Source organism: Neolamprologus multifasciatus, chromosome 16, assembly GCF_963576455.1.
Source record: "Neolamprologus multifasciatus chromosome 16, fNeoMul1.2, whole genome shotgun sequence".
NCBI lineage: Eukaryota > Metazoa > Chordata > Actinopteri > Cichliformes > Cichlidae > Neolamprologus > Neolamprologus multifasciatus.
Window position 1 is genome coordinate 24,845,785 of NC_140454.1, and position 17,388 is coordinate 24,863,172.

General features: G+C 39.1%; 1 protein-coding gene across 3 annotated transcripts in view; it reads right to left on the reverse strand.

Moving 5' to 3' along the window:
- The window catches only part of LOC146500892 (alsin-like), a 31,937-nt gene extending 15,743 nt beyond the window's left edge, over positions 1-16,194 (reverse strand). The window contains exons 1-22 of one of the 3 annotated variants that reach the window (XM_085135650.1): positions 15,957-16,194; positions 13,971-14,147; positions 11,823-11,983; positions 11,515-11,739; positions 10,873-11,063; positions 10,526-10,558; positions 10,240-10,440; positions 9,045-9,145; positions 8,745-8,938; positions 8,527-8,614; positions 8,205-8,386; positions 5,006-5,174; positions 4,666-4,762; positions 4,220-4,297; positions 3,831-4,052; positions 3,475-3,646; positions 3,199-3,394; positions 2,543-2,608; positions 2,198-2,357; positions 1,846-1,977; positions 972-1,100; positions 693-716 (exon numbers count right to left, since the gene is read on the reverse strand). In XM_085135650.1, coding sequence (XP_084991776.1) covers positions 693-716; positions 972-1,100; positions 1,846-1,977; positions 2,198-2,357; positions 2,543-2,608; positions 3,199-3,394; positions 3,475-3,646; positions 3,831-4,052; positions 4,220-4,297; positions 4,666-4,762; positions 5,006-5,174; positions 8,205-8,386; positions 8,527-8,614; positions 8,745-8,938; positions 9,045-9,145; positions 10,240-10,440; positions 10,526-10,558; positions 10,873-11,063; positions 11,515-11,739; positions 11,823-11,983; positions 13,971-13,990 — 2,841 coding nt within the window. In that variant the 5' untranslated portion in view covers positions 13,991-14,147; positions 15,957-16,194. The remainder of the gene's footprint in view (positions 1-692; positions 717-971; positions 1,101-1,845; positions 1,978-2,197; positions 2,358-2,542; positions 2,609-3,198; positions 3,395-3,474; positions 3,647-3,830; positions 4,053-4,219; positions 4,298-4,665; positions 4,763-5,005; positions 5,175-8,204; positions 8,387-8,526; positions 8,615-8,744; positions 8,939-9,044; positions 9,146-10,239; positions 10,441-10,525; positions 10,559-10,872; positions 11,064-11,514; positions 11,740-11,822; positions 11,984-13,970; positions 14,148-15,956) is intronic. The other 2 variants (XM_085135649.1, XM_085135651.1) reach the window with 2 other exon arrangements.
- Between the last annotated feature and the right edge of the window lie 1,194 nt (positions 16,195-17,388).

The window sequence follows — 17,388 nt, forward strand, 5'->3', positions numbered from 1 at the left end:
GGAAAAATTAATTTATGAACAACGCAAGCCATCGTTCATCATTATACAAACAGACAACGAATTCTTAGTTTAGTTGTAGATCAGTCGATAGTTTGTTCTGTCTTTTCATTTACTATCAAAGGGCTGACCAGTTGCCATAGATGTGATCCCACCAGTGAGACTCTTGTCTCTCAGGTGGACCAACTTCAACTCCACCATCTTATTCTGCTGTGAAGATTTGGTGCAAGCTGGAGGGCTACTCCAACTAGAGGTGAATAGGTTTGTGTGCTGCCAACCCAAGCTCAACAAGGCTGCAAAGCAGAGCATAGACTAGTGTCGCCAAGTGCTACTCAAGAAGATGGAGCTGGAGCATGTCCACAGGATGAGAGACTCACTGGTGAGGCAGTTAATTATTCGGCCTAAATGATATTTGCAGAGCTCCAATTTCTGCAGGGAAAGAAAATCGCCTCAGATCTTTGAACTAACAGAAGAACTTGCTTCTGAAAGTATATAAAGCCCCAGATCTTTAAGCACCTGTAATACCTGTCCTGTATTAACATTTATATAGCTGCATTCAAATCCTAGTTGATCCTGTCAGAGTGGAAGCACTGAACAGATGCCGGCCCACCTACAGTATGCTGCTGCAGCTCAAGCTCAAGCTCAGTTACAGTTATGTCTGTTATTGGAGGTAAACTGGTGGAAGAGATACTCACGAAGCTCTGAGAGGGAATTGTACCCTAAATAAAAGACACAATGTTCATATGTAAGCTTCAGCTGTAAATCAATGCAGATGACCAGAAATCACTGTCAGCAGAGATCCTTTGGTTTTTCTCTGGTGTACAGTGAGTGTTGTTGTTAACAAAAAAAATGAAATAACGACAATTTTAAAAGACTTAAAGGCTCCTTTATGCACTGCTTCCCCCAACATGAATTTATGCTACTAACATAAGCACTTTAATATATGTGATTTCATACTGACTTATTTTGAGTACCTGTGTGTGCACCAGGGCGTCATTGAACAATATGAACCAGTGATTTGAGAACCGCCCGGCATTCTGCAGAGTCAGAGATCTGTTGCTGCTTTCACAGACCACACGACGCCTGGGAAGACGCAGGCACTCCTGAAGAACAAAATCACACACATAAATTTCCTTTATAAAACCCGGGGTACTCTGGTAGCTCATAAGCTGCAACACATGTCTCATAACTTAATGTGTTTTCACACAGGATGTGGAAGAGGCCGCACTCGGAAAACCATTACTTTCAATAGACTGTACTGCACAATGATGGGTTGCTGCTTTGCAGAGCAGCGTGCAGTTCAGATGCTCTTGCAGACACCTTGATCAAAGTGCAACAAATTTAAATATAAGGTGATTTATATTTGTCTGGGAATTTAATGAATTTACAAGAGGAAACCCTTGGAAATAGGTTTCTGTGGCAGACACCTCAGGTGTGTGTTGTAACACACCAGTTGCTCTACAGATCTATTATAGTTCTTTAACAACTGAAGAAAGGAGGTGCAGAAAAGAGACTGACATCCAACTGAAAGTATTCAAAACTGTACCTATTTGTTTTGTCTTTGACCAGCATGCTACACCCATCAGTGAGAACTACCCTATTACTTTAGCCAATGAAATACAGGGCAGGGCTGTTCAGGGAAAATTAATACTCTGGGAATCAGCTCAGTTTGAAAAGGAGCACTTAGAGAGTCCTGCCAGGAAGGCTAGTGGCTCTAGGGAGTGAAATAAAATTTAGAAGCACACTTGTTGTCATGGGTTAAAACCTCAAAGGAAAGCATAGTGACTAATGTGTATAGACTAGAAAAAAATTACAGGATGCAGGCACATAAAACAGAGTTGTGCTCACAGTAGTTTTGCCAGAGTGGGTCTTCCAGAACAGGAATGTGGTTTCAGCCTCCTTCTTCCTTCTTAGCAGTGATGAAGACAGGGACTCGCAATCTTTATGACCCTGATCAAGGGACTTATACTCCACAGTTAACTGGGGAGAAAAGGAAAGACAGCACGAGAATTTTGTACACCTGAACATATAAAAGACTTGAAGTCAATACAGTGACAGTAACAACCACTTGTTCTAATGTTGCTCAGTCATGGCAATGAAACAGAAAGTGAGAGAATGAAGCAAGGGAAAGAGAGAAGAAAAAGAAGAGGGAAGGTCAAAAAAGTGCTTGAGACAAAAAGAGAGAAGAGGATTTTCTCACCACATCATAGCACGCCGCCAGTTTGAGCAGGGTTCGGCTGTACTGGTGGAGCTGCTGCAGAGGCCAGTACAACATTGAAACCAGATCAACATCACCACTGGCTGACTGATCTGATACGGACAGCTGAGTGAGCAAAGTCTGCCGAAAGCCTAAACTCTCACTGGGCAGGAACAGAGACAGGGAGAGACAGATGCACTCTTAGAATAACACGTCTGTCAAGTGACTGGGACAAGTTTTATGCTTTTAGTTTAGTCACAAAAGAAGAAAACAAACAAGAACATGTATTTACAAATGAAGAGAGCTGCACTCCTACAGTGAGCACTTAAGAAAAATAAAAGTGCTTACAGCGAGAGTTTGTGAAGTGGTTGGAATCCGCCCATTACTTGGAAATCACCAAGTGAAGAAAAATACCTAGAGTCAGACAGAGTGATTTTAATTTAGATTTTACTCCTCAGTGACACACAAGATACAGCTTTACAAAGTCAAGTGAACTTGCAAGAAGAGCTTAAACCCTCCATCTCAAATTAAAGATCATTTGAAATAGGTTTGTCTTCCTGGCTTGTTTCTTTTAACTATATATAAGCTTAAATAAGATGTGATGAAACCTAACCTGATCACAGCATAAATATGTGTGATCCCGGATTTCAGGAGGGTTTGCTTGTATGTAAAGTAATTCTAGCCACAGCACTATAACTGCTTTGTAATACATGAATAAACAAAGCATCATGAATGTGCAGCTGACAAATCAGCAACAACTGTGTGATGTGATCATGACAACATGGATCAAAATCTCTGAGATATTTTTCCAGCATCTTGTTGAATCTAAAGCAGTTCTGAAGGCAATGTGCTACAAGTAGGGTAACTAATACAGTCAACAGTGAGTGTAAAAACTAAAAAAGGGATTACTGACATAAACATGAGTATGTCTGTTCATGTTTTCTTTGAGGGAATCACATGATGGGACTTTTGTTTGGTGAGACAAAAAAAAAAAACCAACTCACCTTTTGTATGTGTCCATGAAATACTCTGTGTGTGTCAGCAGGGGAAGGGTAGTGACATCACAGCCCTGCACATTATGCAGGAAGTAGGTGAGTGCTGTGGCATGTCGGCCAATCAGGGTGCTCAGCTGAACAAAACTCTCACAGAGAGAGAAGAAGAGATGAGTGCACTGCTCACCCAACACTGGACACAAACTTTCTGCAGATGAGAAAACACACAAACACTAATTTTAATAAATGTTTTAATAAGGCAGAATGAGGCAGTAGATGCTCTCTGACCTCTTTTACGCAGAGGGGTGAGGAGGATCTTCCTGACGCTTCTGCACCAACAGTACAAGTGCCTCTCTCTGGAGGCCAGCTCGTGGATAGCCGAAATAAAACCCATGACATTGTGGTCTGCCAGCACCGCACAGCTCTGACCTCCACTGCACACACTGCTAACGTAACCCATCTACACACACACACACACACAGAAAAAACAAGAGGGTAACATTCAGGTTACAATTACAGATAGAGTTAGGCTGGTGTGAGTAAGAACTTCCATCTCATAAATATGCTCGTGCTTTAGCGGAAAAAATGCTCCACCCATCATTTTCCTTACTGTCTGTGTTAAGTTGCGCTTTGGACCTACAAACCTCGATGCAGAAGGGCAGCAGGGTGGGCATGACTGTATAATGCTCCACTCTGTTGGGTGACCTCTTGCTTGAGCTTTCACTCTGGTTTAGCCTCTCAGTTTGCACTGGCTCCTTCTGTTGGCCGCAGTACAACAGGACTGGCTGCACACAGTCTCCATCAGCCAGGAGCAGGGAGTGGCTCTGACCGGCTGACAAGTCCCAAACACGAAGGCCATCAGACAGCTATGGTGGTCCACCCACAACAAAACAGAGTAATATTAGGAAATGGATGGTGTTGCTATGTTTTCCTACATTAGCGAAAATAATAATCTATGTGAATAACTAATTCTTTGGCTAGAAGTGTGAAATGTGTGAATTAAATTTTAAAAAATGGGATGAGATTTCTGTACTTTCGCCTGCTGAGGGACAGTGATGGGGCTGTTCACGTGGCCGAGTTGTCCACACATGTTGCTGCCCCATGAGTACACCTACAGCACAGAAGAGATGAAATAGGGGGTGAGCATGCACTTACATACAAGTAATGCTTGAAACTTGAGACCTTGAAAAATAACATGATTAAAGTATCATAAGACAGTTAATTACATCTTATTTTTAAGACTGAGTCACAAATTTTGATGTTTAATTAGGATGTCTATTAGCCTTTTGTTAAAGCATAACTCATCTTTCTGGACTTCTCATTAAAACATACAGAAATGTTAAGCTCATCTCAGCATGCAAGTACAAGTAGCAATATTTAGTAAGGTGTCCAGAGCTTGGGAGCATTTAATGTCAAAGGGAGTCTTCAGATAGAGCACCTGTTTGTCTAATCATGCTAAGTGTGTGCTGTTTTTGTTACCTGGCACTGAGCAGTGAGAGCCAGTGAATGGTGCGAGCCTGCAGAAACTTTGATCACTTCTTCACCTGTTAAAGACTTGATGCATAGAGGCTGGAGTCTGGACACACAAACACAGTTCAGTCTAATCTTGTGGTTATAATTTCTTTCGTTACACATTTCCAACTAATTTAATTGAGCATTTCATCCCAAAAGGTTGTATCTAATTGTCTTTTAATGTAATTCTGTTCAATTCACCTTTAAATAATAATTATGCTTATTACATCATCATAGACATATTGTAAACACAATATAGACCTTTTATTTTTAAATATCACTGTTACACTTTATTTTTGGTCCCCACCTGGCGAGCTGATCTCCATGACCAAGTTGTCCCTCAGAGCCACGGCCCCAGCTCCAAATCTCTGTCTCCAGAAATGGCAGGCCATCTTCTGCCTCCTCTGGCGCTCCAGCCGGAGCCCCACCAGCTGAGGACGGCCTGCAAGCACAAGGGTGTCGCCTCCGAGGAGACCCTAACGGAAAAATACACGAGCAGAGTAGAGTACAACTTTAATGTCCCTGTGGGGGAATCTGCTTTGCAGAGAGTAGTCCAATGTAATATATACATGTATAAAAGATACTTGGGATTCAATATGATGGTTTGTCATTACATTAAGACTACCACACCAGCAAATCACAGAATAAGAAAGCATTGACTGAATAAAAGAAAAAATGCACCAGGTGAGGACATTCAAATAACTGAATCCTCACATAATTGTCATATTTGAGCATTTGTCTATATTGTAAATTGAGTTTTTCATTAAAATTACATAACTCTAGTACAAAATGTTTTTTGTCAATGTTTCAGAATGATCTTGAAATCCTAAAAGAGCCTAGATGGACTTGAGCGATCTTTGAGTAATATGAATGTTATTGCTACAGAATGCAATCTGCAGTGTTTCCCACAATCAGCTGAATCAACATAGCTTCAAGATGATCCATCGAAAATGAATTCAGACTGGCTAAGGGGCGGCTCAAGAGATAAAGACGCCAGTATCTCCCAATATTTTGAGCACAAACTAAGGAAGGGGATTGTTATTGCTTGTGAAAACAAACTTTCGTGGCTCTTCTGAGATTTTAAGAGATGTCATTAATTCAGAAAATTTAGTGTTTATGTCTTCTCTGCAAACAAACTGCATCAGAATTCAGTGCAGTGTTATTGACCATACTACATGAGCAAATACAAACAAACCGCACCCACAAGGGTTTGCATGAACACACGACTCACAGAGCTTCACTGCTTCACTAGAATCAACATGTGCCACCTTGTACCTACAAAATACTTAAACTAACCGGGAGCTGAGTCAAGCTGTTGAACCAGGATAAGCAGGCACACAGCAGAAAGTCACAACATCAATGAAAACATTCTGCTATTCAATATATCTAATTTTTTTTTTTTTTTAAACAAGGCTTTTCAGCAAAAACCTAAAATGTCAACGTGGTTTTCATTTCTGCGTCGGCTGGTGAGACACTTTCATTTTTACGCTCCTGAAACTCCTGGAAAACCAGAAAATGAGAAGCTAGTCTGCCGGCCCTTGTATGGCACAATCAATGTATTTCATACAACCTTTATTAAGTAAAGTTATTTGAAATCATTAGCACAGTCATCAGAAATTACCAGTACTAGTATTGGGATAGAGTTATATAGAGAGAGTGTAAGGTGTTTGCTAAAATGGGAAAACCGTGTAAACTTGAATCCTAAAAAAAATGAAGAACTCTAGGTCTAATTCCACTGAAAATGCAACATGAAAAAGTGAACTGAAATAAACCCATTGCGGGTTTATTTCTTATTCTATCAGGTAGTGAAATTGGAGAAGCAAAAGTATGTGGCACAATAATCCATTCATCTCGATTGTGTTGTTTTAATAGAGGCTAGAAGGTAACGTTTTAATTAAAATTTGATAAAATGCCTCTTAAAATATTCTTATCATATTCCAAAACAGCTTTCCTAAGATCCTCTGATCCAAACAAAACAAAGAGGCAATTTATTACAGGACACCAAATGTAAAATTAGATGTCCAGCAAGCTTTACAACATTTCATCACTTATTACGATAAAATTCTCACAAAGTTCTTTCAAGATTTGAGGGCTAAGACTTGGTTGAATTAGGTTACGTGACAGTGTGGCACTTACTAGTGATGATTAAACTTAAAGGTAACATTAAAAGTGAGATGATTGGTAATGCATTATTATATCTTCACAAAGACAGCCAAACAAAATTAGAAATTGTGTGGGTGCTGCTCATCGAATGTACGTGATAAACTGATCATCAGTAGCTGTCACCACCTCTACAAATGCAGAAGTTTTGGCAATTTTCTGGTCTGGAGCATTCAGTTGTGTGTTAACACAATCCCACAATCTTCCCATGAGTGAACGTCCCAAGGAATTCACCTAAAGGTCAGACCATGCAATGCTCAGATAAGTTAGGCCTCAGTTAGCATGTTAAAATATTACGTTCATGAAGAGACACCGTAAAGAAGAGCAGGCCAAAATTCCTCCACAATGATGTGAGAGACTGATCCAGTCATACAGAAAATAGTTACTTCAAGTTATTGCTCCTAAAGGAGGTTTTACAAGCTACTGAATCATGAAGTGCCCTTAATTTTTAAGATGGCTGCAAACAGTGCTGTGAAAACTTTCTTTGCCCCTCCTCCCCGTACACAGAGTGGATCAGGCAGAGGGTCACTTGTAAACGAAAGTGACCCAAAATATGAGAACAGATAACCCAAATAATCTCATACTCAGCAAAACACTTACACATGTCCCCAGTAATGCAACACTGACTGGACTGGACAAGCAGTTGTCAAGATAAGCACAAAACAGGTAGATGTACAGAGGGATTTCTCAACTTATTAGTGAGACCAAATTACATTTTCAGGCTACTTGAATGTCATTTTTTATAGAGATTGAGAAATGCTTTAATAATGAAAAAAGATATATTCAGAAAGCAAGAATAACCTTGATTGACTTATCAGTTTATTTGAACACATAAGCTCAAGTTTTAAAAGATATGTTGGTCTTAAATGCGTCAAAGTGAAATGCAAACACAGGCAGGAACTGCGCTGTGTGTTCTGTTGCAGGTAATAAGCTTTTCCTTCTTCTGTTAATCGACAAAAGTGCCAGATAGCGTATAAACGTGTTCAGTCCATACTGCTGTATTTCACTAATTACTAATGTAAAAAGTTAAAATTCATAATCAAACATAATCCTAACTGCAGTTCCTGTAGTTCCAAAGCTAGAACTACAGGAATTACCTCTTGTTCGTTCATTTCAAATACAAGTACAGATGCAAAAAACTAACAGCTGTGGTTTTACACAGAATCAAATGCTGTGTCTGTTTTTTTGTTAATAGCTTCTCAGTGTCTTGATGAAAAGCTATGCTAACAGTCTCCTGGCTCCATATTTGGAGTTTGGGGAATCTTCTCATCTCACTCTTGGAAGTAAAGTAAATAAGCTTATTTCCCAAATGTACAGTTAAGCTGTTCACACCCTATCATTCCTACCGTGGGTGGGTGTTCCGGGAAGCGAGCTTCTCCTGCTCTTTGACGTTTTCCCCTTCTGGTGTATGTTTGTGAGACTAGAGCTCTTCAGTCCCTGCAGGGACGGCTTTTCCTTCTCCAGACAGAGTCGAACTTCATTCAGACACACTGGGGAAGAGGAGTGTGACCCAGACAGTCCACTGTTACTGTGAAACAGAAGGTCAAAGGTTAAGCTGCTAATACACTGAAGATAACAAACATCCTGGTAGGGCGTGTATCTGCATTAGTCGACGATTATTATTCATGTTTTGCAGTTCTGGGACACGGTTTTGAAACACAGTCTTACTTGTGCATTTGTCTCTTTGTATTTAAGTCATCTTTGTAACTGGAAGTCAGCAGGTCAGAGGAAGGAGTTGAAGAAATGCAGCTGTCGTCTGGATAGAACAGCAATTGAAAACAAAGGAATGAGTGAAGGATGAATCAAGAAGAGAAAAACAGTCAATTATATTAAGTGTTACATTAAATGATACATTTCAAAACATCGAAGAGACGAATATCACAAACCTGAGGTGTGGCTGCTCAGTGAGTCAGTGTCTTGTTTATCTAATGACTGATCAGAGAGTTTCTCAAGGAGATTTTGCAACTCCAGGTCTTCAGAGAAGTTCTTGTTGGTTCTCCAGCCTGACAGCAAGTGCACTTTTGGGCTGCCGTCAGTCTCTGTTACACTGTCAGTTTGACCCTGAGATTCAAGGTTTGGGCTAAAGTTTTCCAGTGGAGGAAAGGCAAAGAAAGACAACTATGAGAATTAGGATTTATTTTTAAATTAAGTGTTAAAAGAGAGACGCGAGTTATGTAGTAACGTACTGTTTAGTGTTAGATTTGCTGTCATCAGAACCAGGACTGCTGCTTGCTGACGTTGGTCCAGCCCGGAGCCTTCGTCTGGGTCCTCGAACTTGGAAAGACGTCTGTGAACACAAAATGACAAGGGGTATCACACATTGTTGAGAAAGCTATGGTTCCTGATTATGTAAATTACTTGTTTTTAGACAATTTTCAACACTTACACACCTGTAAAATGTTGGAACTGGACATTATTCAGACTAACAGGATGTTGAGCCTTTATATACACTCACTAATGCAATAAAACATCATGATTGCACCACCTAACACACTGTTGGTCATTTACATGTCAACAATAGCGACCAAAAGTGTGTTAGGTGGTGACACATTCAGTAGTGACCCATTCAAATAACTCTGCTGCAAGGGAGGGAGGGAGGAAGTGGCCTTTTTATGACCGGTCAGTTTCCTTGACGCTTCCTGACTGGCAGCTCTGATTAGCTGTGCCGTACCTTTTTTTTTTTAAGCTACTTTTTTTTTTTTTTTACATTTAAAAATAAATAAATAAATTTCAAGAAATTACCTACAACCATATCCTTTTTGGCCTCATTACACAAGTAAACTGAACGTCAGTATACTTGCTTTATTCCATGCTTCCCACTTGACCTGGTCAAAATTAGCTGATTTGGACACAGAAAGAATCACAGATAGAAGATGAGCCTCAAATTAAAATGTAGTTATAAAGAAGACCTTTCATATGCTAGAACTTGTTTTGACCACCCATGCCACATGATGGTGTGACTCTTTAAAGTTCACCCCGTGTATTATCAGAATTTAAACATACAGGGCACTGATGCTTGTTTCTTTTTCTCTACATTTTTTTACAGAAACTGTAATGTATCCCTTAATATTGATGCTCCAAGAAAGTTGAACAAAAATTATATTTTGGCTTGAGATTGTGATAATTGTAAAGTGCTCACATTTGTTTTTAAAGACTTGAAAATGTGTTTCTCCTGTGCTTAAGAAGTTACAGGGCTCAACATGTCTGGAAAACAACCTGTATTAAAACTCCTATATGGAATTAATAGCTGCATTCATCTTATTCTAGAGTATTCACAATAATTTGCTCTACTGTTGTAAGTACTGGCAGTTATTTTACAATTTGTGTAGCCCCCTTTTCATTATTGTTCTTTTACTTATTCCTGTTTGTATTTTTATTTACCTCTCCTTTCATCACTTCAGTTAACTCCACTCCGAGTGGGCAGTAATGAGAATCCTCAACTGCTGAGAGCTCCTCCCTCTCTGTCACCGAGTAGTGGGGTGACTGGCCTCGCTCCTTCTTCTTAGGGGCATGCTGGGTATTATAGTCCTGAGGAGGCAGCCTGCGGACAAGAGCCAGGCTGTGGTATGCACCGCAGGCCACCTGCAGGAAGGAGATACAGCCAGTAAAGCTAAAACAGAACATCACAGCTTTGGAGGTTTAACGTGGCAATGAAATTAGATTTTACCTGAATCACATGTCTGCCTGCCAAGTGTTCCACCTTTGGACACAGAGGATAAAGAACACAAGAGTAAATGAACCATTTCATAAATTAACTAATATTTTAAAATGTCTAATATTATTGACATGTACTGAGAAAACTGTTTAACCATTTACACTCGAGCTCCTATTTTCCTGTTTTGTGATATTTGTATGAGCTGTATAAATAAATTAGTAGTGACACTTGTTTAACTATTGCTACAGCAGTACTTCATGTCATTTAATTCACTAACAACTTACAACTACATTTAACAGGGAAGGCTTTTTTTTAAATCTTCATTCATATCTATAACAGGAAAAGAGTTGTAGTATTACCTTCTGTGGTTTCCCCACAGGGAAGGTGTTGGTGACCAGGCCGAGTTGGCAGCCACTACCCCACGCCCACAGCTCGTTCTGAGCTGACAGAGCCAGGCTGTGTTCCCGTCCACAGGCAAGGTCCACAATTCGAACCACCACTGGAGGAACGACCTCACCGTCCACCACGCTGACAGGACAAGGCTCTGGAACTGTGGGGTAATTTTCGGTTTCATTTAAATCATATTAAGCCTGACATAGAAGTAAATAAATGCCTCTTTTTAACTGTTTCATCTAATTTAACAAGTTTTTATTTGTCAACCTCATATCTACTATCACCATCGGTGCTTTAAAAATCAGTTTTAAGGCCTCATAAACACGTAGCTGGTAAATTAATATCAGCATTTATAAAGAACGAAAATAAAAAAATAAACCATGTTGCAAAAAATGGGAGGAAGCACTGACGGAAAATGGAGGTTTCACAACAATGGATAAAAGTAATGAGAAAAGAAAGTGTTGAATCTCTGACAAAGAACAGAAGTAAAAGATAAGCGAGAAAGAAGCTGATAGAGGTAGTGAGGAGGGAGGGAAGTTACAATGGAGAGCAGAGGCTGAACACAAGGGTAAAAGTTAGGAACATTCAGAAGAAAGGTGTTAACTAACCGGTGATGTTTGTGACTGTACCCTTCTCTGTTTGCCCACACTGTCCTGCAGTATTCTCCCCCCACATGTAGACGCTACCCTGCTCGCTCAGTGCACCGCAGTGGAAGCCGCCAGCAGCCACACGGACCACCGTCTTTCCCAGCAGAGAGACCTCTGGCACCGGAGCAGACACGGGGACGCTCAGATCCCTCCATAAAAGCTCTCCAAATGAATACACCTGACCACCTGAAAGACAGTAACATCTGAGAAGAAATGCAGTGATGAAGCATAAATGAAAGTGGTGCCTTCTTTACTACAAACAGACTTACCCTGTGCGAGCAGGAGGCCGTGGTGTTCCCCCAGGGAGACCTGCAGCACGGGCCTGGACAGCAGCACCCTGTCTGGACAGAGCTGCCTGCTGTGGCCCGCTGAATGCCAAACATGGAGGAGTCCTCGGTCTGGAGATGTGGGAGCCTGCTCATCTGCGAGGCTGCAATGAAGCGTGAAAGATTAAATAAGTAAGTCTTAATAAGTCTGTGCATTCAGATTTGATCAACCTGAACAGATTCTCCAAATTCTGCACCTGGAAACCACCAACTGGAGAGATTAGATGTGGTTTAGTGACACAACTATGAGTGACAGATGGATTATATTCCATCTCATCCATCTGTCAAACAATAATTATTTGCTCAACGTCTGCCGGCCCTGACACGCAATTAAGTTTTGAAGTAGACGAACAAGTCTGTGCAGTTTACACAGCCCTCATACTGAACTAGACACAAATATTTGACAGGATTGGGACTAAAAATTAGCTTAGGGTATAGAACTTGTGGCATGTGACACGTGTTTATGATATATACACGTTCCTGTACCAATCAACAATAAATAAACAACTGAGTATAGGCACACCTAGTAAGGTTCTGATATTCCTGTTTGTATGTAATCAAAGCTAAAAATGTTACAGATACAGGATTTCTGAGTATGTTACAATAGAATTTATTGTTTCTCTGCACTTTAATTGGGAACATAATTCACAAAATAGACATCATGTAGTATTCAATAACAGTGGAATTTACTGACTGAAACTCTAAATTAATCAAGATTGTATTTACTGAGGGCACGGTCAAGGGAGCACAGACAAAGGTAAGCTTTAAGGCACTTCAGCACTGGCATTACTTTTCAGACCTTGAAGCTCTGTCTATTCTTTTTATACAATACAAAACCAAACCAAAACTCACATTATTAAAAAATGTACTTCTGGTATTGTGTATTTTCTGAATTATGAAATGCACACACCACTGTGGGAAACTTTTGAATAACCCCTCATTTCTTCATATTTTGCTTTCAATAAGTCAGACTTCTACATTTTTTAAAGTAGTCTTAAGCAATAGTTCTTCAAGCTTTCTAAAGATCTCTGAATTCTTTTTCTTTGGTCATTCCAGTCCCCGTATCCGGCCATTTTAAGATTAATGCTTATTTGGTTTGGTTGTTAAACCTACCCTATGAATCACTAAAGTATTAAAAAGGCACCTAACTCCAGAGATGAACCATGGTTAGGGTAAACGCATAACAGACAACTTGCCAAAGAAGCAATTCTTAAATTTCTATCTTTATATACTCTATTACAAGCAGCCTGGCACAAAACACATCATTTGTTCCAGTTTCTTTCTTTGACTCTATAAAAACATTGGAGGAATCACTAGCTACACTCCATGAGACAGGAAGAGGAAATGATGGATGGAAATTACTGTTGTGGTTTACAGGGTGGAAAACAGAGCTTTGAGGAGCTGGTTAAAAACATCCCAGGTAAAAAAAAAATATTGTTTAGTCTGTAACAATAGTGTGCAGCTTCTGAAAAAGTTACAAGGTTAAGTTAATTAATTTTTTTCATGTCTACATTTTAATTTAGGTAGTCTGTAATAATAGACAGCATCAGAAAACAAGGATGCCCATCATTTACTTACAGTTATGAATGTTGATGCCTGTAATCATCAGTAAAACCTTGTTCAGAGCTTGTTTTCCTCTATCATCAGAAAAATCAAAATCAGATGAGAAAATTGAAGAGCAATTCTCTCAGTTCAAAAGAAGACACAGTCACTCAATAAAATGTAATTTAATTGATATAAAGAAATGAGGAATGACTCAAGACTTTTGCACAGTACTGTAGTTATAACCATTAGCATAAAAGTTTCGCTTGAGCTGTAGTGGAAATGAAATTATAGAAGAACTAATGTTTACTGGAATACTTATTTACTGAACAGAAAAGGTTCAATAAGTAAGGTTTAATTAAAATTTAATTGTTATTGTTTTTGAGTAAATGTCCACCAACAGTGATTTTTTTCTTATGTTCTCTCCTATGACTTTCAATCTCCCTATGAGAAGAGCATGCTTGTATATATTCAACATGTTTCCACTTAAAACAAGTTTCTCAGAGATTATAAAGCCAAGGTCTGCTGAAAGTGCTCCTATGTGCTTACCTTGCCTCTGGAATCTCCATCACTTCAGGCTCCCCATTCCTCAGCACACTTATGACACTTGTATGTTCATTTCTTCAAAGCTCTTCTTTGTTTTCCCTCTGAATGACTCAGCTGATAGGAACAAAGTGAATCCTCTGTCCTGCTGCAGTGCCTCGTTGGTTTATCAGGCTCCAGGGGCTTATTTGGTACAACAACAACAAAGACACATTCAGTTTATCACTTGATGTAAGTCTGGCATGTACCAAAAACACTTAAGTCATTATGTCAGTTGGTTTTCTCTGGTTCAGATATAATAACATGCAATAACATTTGTCCCAATGTTTGCATATGAATGAAATGTGGTCAAGAGCTGTTTTCCAAGGCATTTATTTACAATTGTCCACTATTCAGGTGTAAGTTTTTAATTTATTTTTTGGCCCTTTATGTGGCTGCACATAAAGGGCCAAGAACCAAATCTGTAACACAGAACAGGACATTAACAGAACATTAACACTGATTTTCAGCCTCTTGTGCAGCACCCTGTACCCTAATACATCACTCTATTACATGAAAAGTGGCATGGTGAAGGAAGCGATATTTACATAGATCATGTATCACATAAATCCTATTCTTTGCTTTACAGGAGATAAAGTCTTTGATGTAAACATAGTTTCCATTGATCAGGCTGTTAACAGACTTGATGTTTTTAGTGTAATCACAGTTTATCCAGGTTCCTTTACTTTGGTCTCAGAGTACTGACATGCTTTAAGTATCCTGTCCTTGACAATTTGTCTTTAACTTGTAAATATTAATCATTGTAGCCTCACAGAAAGAAGGTCCTTGGTTTGAATCCACTGAGTGAATCCAGAGTAAAGAGAAAGGAACCTGTCTCATTAGGCCAGCCAAGATTTGCTGACTGAGTCTATGTGGTAGCCATGAGAAGGTTGTACCCCATCTCTTCCTCTATGACAACGGGGACTCCAGCCCCCCCACAGCCACAAACTGGATAAGCATAAAAAGATTGATGGGGAAACAGAACATGCCCTATCTTCCCCCTATTTATTATGTTCTATCATCATTGCCATTTTCTAGATAATAAAGTCCTAAAGAAAACTACCTGAGCTGGCTGCTTTGCACTTTTATGGGTATATCTGGTATCTGGTAATATGGCTCTATCACTATGGACTCTCGGGAGTGAAGCTCAAGCTAACATACATGACCCATGCTTTGAGTCCCTAAAATAGTTGGATGCCTGAACTCTGACAGAACTTGTGGAGGTCTGTAAAAATCACAGTTTGGCAGGTAGAGCAATGATATTATATTTACAGCTTCTGATATCCAGAGGACATAATATTATTTAAAACAGTCCAGATCAGGTGAATGGTATTACAGTTATTAATGCCTATTATGGACAAAGACATTTTCATCCAAATTCAGCGCGAAATCCCCCACTTTTATATTAAAAGAGAGAGCCTCTTAATATTATATTAAAAAAAAATGTGACGGTGACTTATGAACATAAGTAACTCTGCTTTTAACATTAACTTTAGCTCGACTTCTTAGTAATTTCTTTCTCAAAATTTGCCAAACATTTCCCCTTTGGTTCTTCACTGCGATTAAATCACTTATATACGATATACAAATACATTACAACATAATGTTGTAATGTGATCATCGTTAACTAAAATCGATGCTTTTACATTAAAGGTCAGTTTAATATGACTACGTGTTTGTTTGTTTTTAGCTCTATTTACAAAACAGTGGCGGCAACAAAATCCATATCTAATCTGTCTAATAGCTATCTAATCTCGGAAGCTGATTACTTTCACAGACTGACAGCCATGCTTCTTCTATCACCAAGTGAAGACAGAAACAACTGTGAACATCTTAAAAAATTTTTATTCCCCTGACAGAATTTCCTACACTATCTAAGAATACGACAGAAAAGCGAATAACGAAGTTGGCTAGCTCGATGCTACAGCTGCTAAAGAAGCTAACTAAACTCACCGAGCGCCCGTTTGAAGTCGGCGGAAGGCTGCGGAGGTTTGTGCTGCGGTCACTGTGAATAAATCCGGAACTGTGTCCAGGTGTCACAAGAGGGGCACCGAGCTACGGCATTTCTTTTTTGTTTTTTATTTATTCAAATCAGTGCAGCGCAGTGAAAACAGAAGTGGTGTGGTTGTTGTTGTTGGGAGGAAACTCTGCGATGGCATCCGTGCAGGGACAAACTTTACAGCGGCGACTCACCTGTTGCTGCAGCACGCGAAAGAAGCTCTAGTATAGAGAAAGAAAAATAGGGTCTACTGTAGCTCTGTTTCCAGAATACAGTCTGAATGGCGTATCATCTTTTTCAAATCCAGTTATCTGTCTTATGTGGAGACTCACGAGTGCCAAAATGAATTATAGAAATACAGATTAAATAATTAATTAAACGTGACATCAATTCATTGAAATGTTAAATAAGTAAACAAGTACTTTATTAAATCTTTTAAATTAAATGAATAGCTATTTAATTAATTATTAAATATATAATTAAATATTTAATTCATTTTGGCACTCTAGGCCCTCCACTATTGAGTTGCTTAACCATGTCTAGAGTCTGGGCTTGGGTTGCTACTGGTCCCACCTGATGTATAACCAGTTCTCTTAACTGGAAGCATTTATATTGAATTTTCAGGTATTTGCACTTTATTTGAGTATTTGTTTTTTCTGACAAGCTTTTACTTTTACTGCTTACATTTTCAAACAGGCTTAGGATGGACGGTAATTCGTTAATGCACTAAATTCAGTAATTACATTACAGTTATGTTATAACTTGTGTTAACAAAAAGGTCTTCAGTTATCTGCATGCTGGATGGATAGAAATGAAAAAGCTCCCATCAAACACCATTTTTTTTCTTTCTGTGTACTTGATTGATAATCAACTGAAATGCTAAGTAACTAAAGCTTTAAGATAATAGAATAAGGGTCAGAGTTGCTAAACAGAATAGAATAGCATGTGAGCATGATCCCCAAATAGTTCCAATAGGTGTGGTTAGTTTTACGGGTGTTTCACAAAAGCTGTACTATTTTCTTATCGCAAGTATAATATCAAGTTCAGGTAGGACATGCTTTTTTCAGCATTAATATTAGGACAATTAGCAGTAAGTTGCTTGTTGCTGATATTAGTTAACCAGTTTGTGCTCTTGATTTAAATATTTTCCTTCTTATATTTTGCACTTTGAGACAGTGAAACTCAACTTGCAACAGGGTCAGTCACAATCATCTCTGTGATCTTACACGCAATCTTGTCACTTCGCTCTCTTTAAAAATAGTACTTTCTTTGCACTAAAATCCAGTTTGTTCTGGTGCAGTGCATTAGTAAATCTACCTCTAACTCTATTATGTGTATAGGTTAGCTGTTGTTAGCTTAGTTGGTGATTTTAAAATTGCCTTTAGA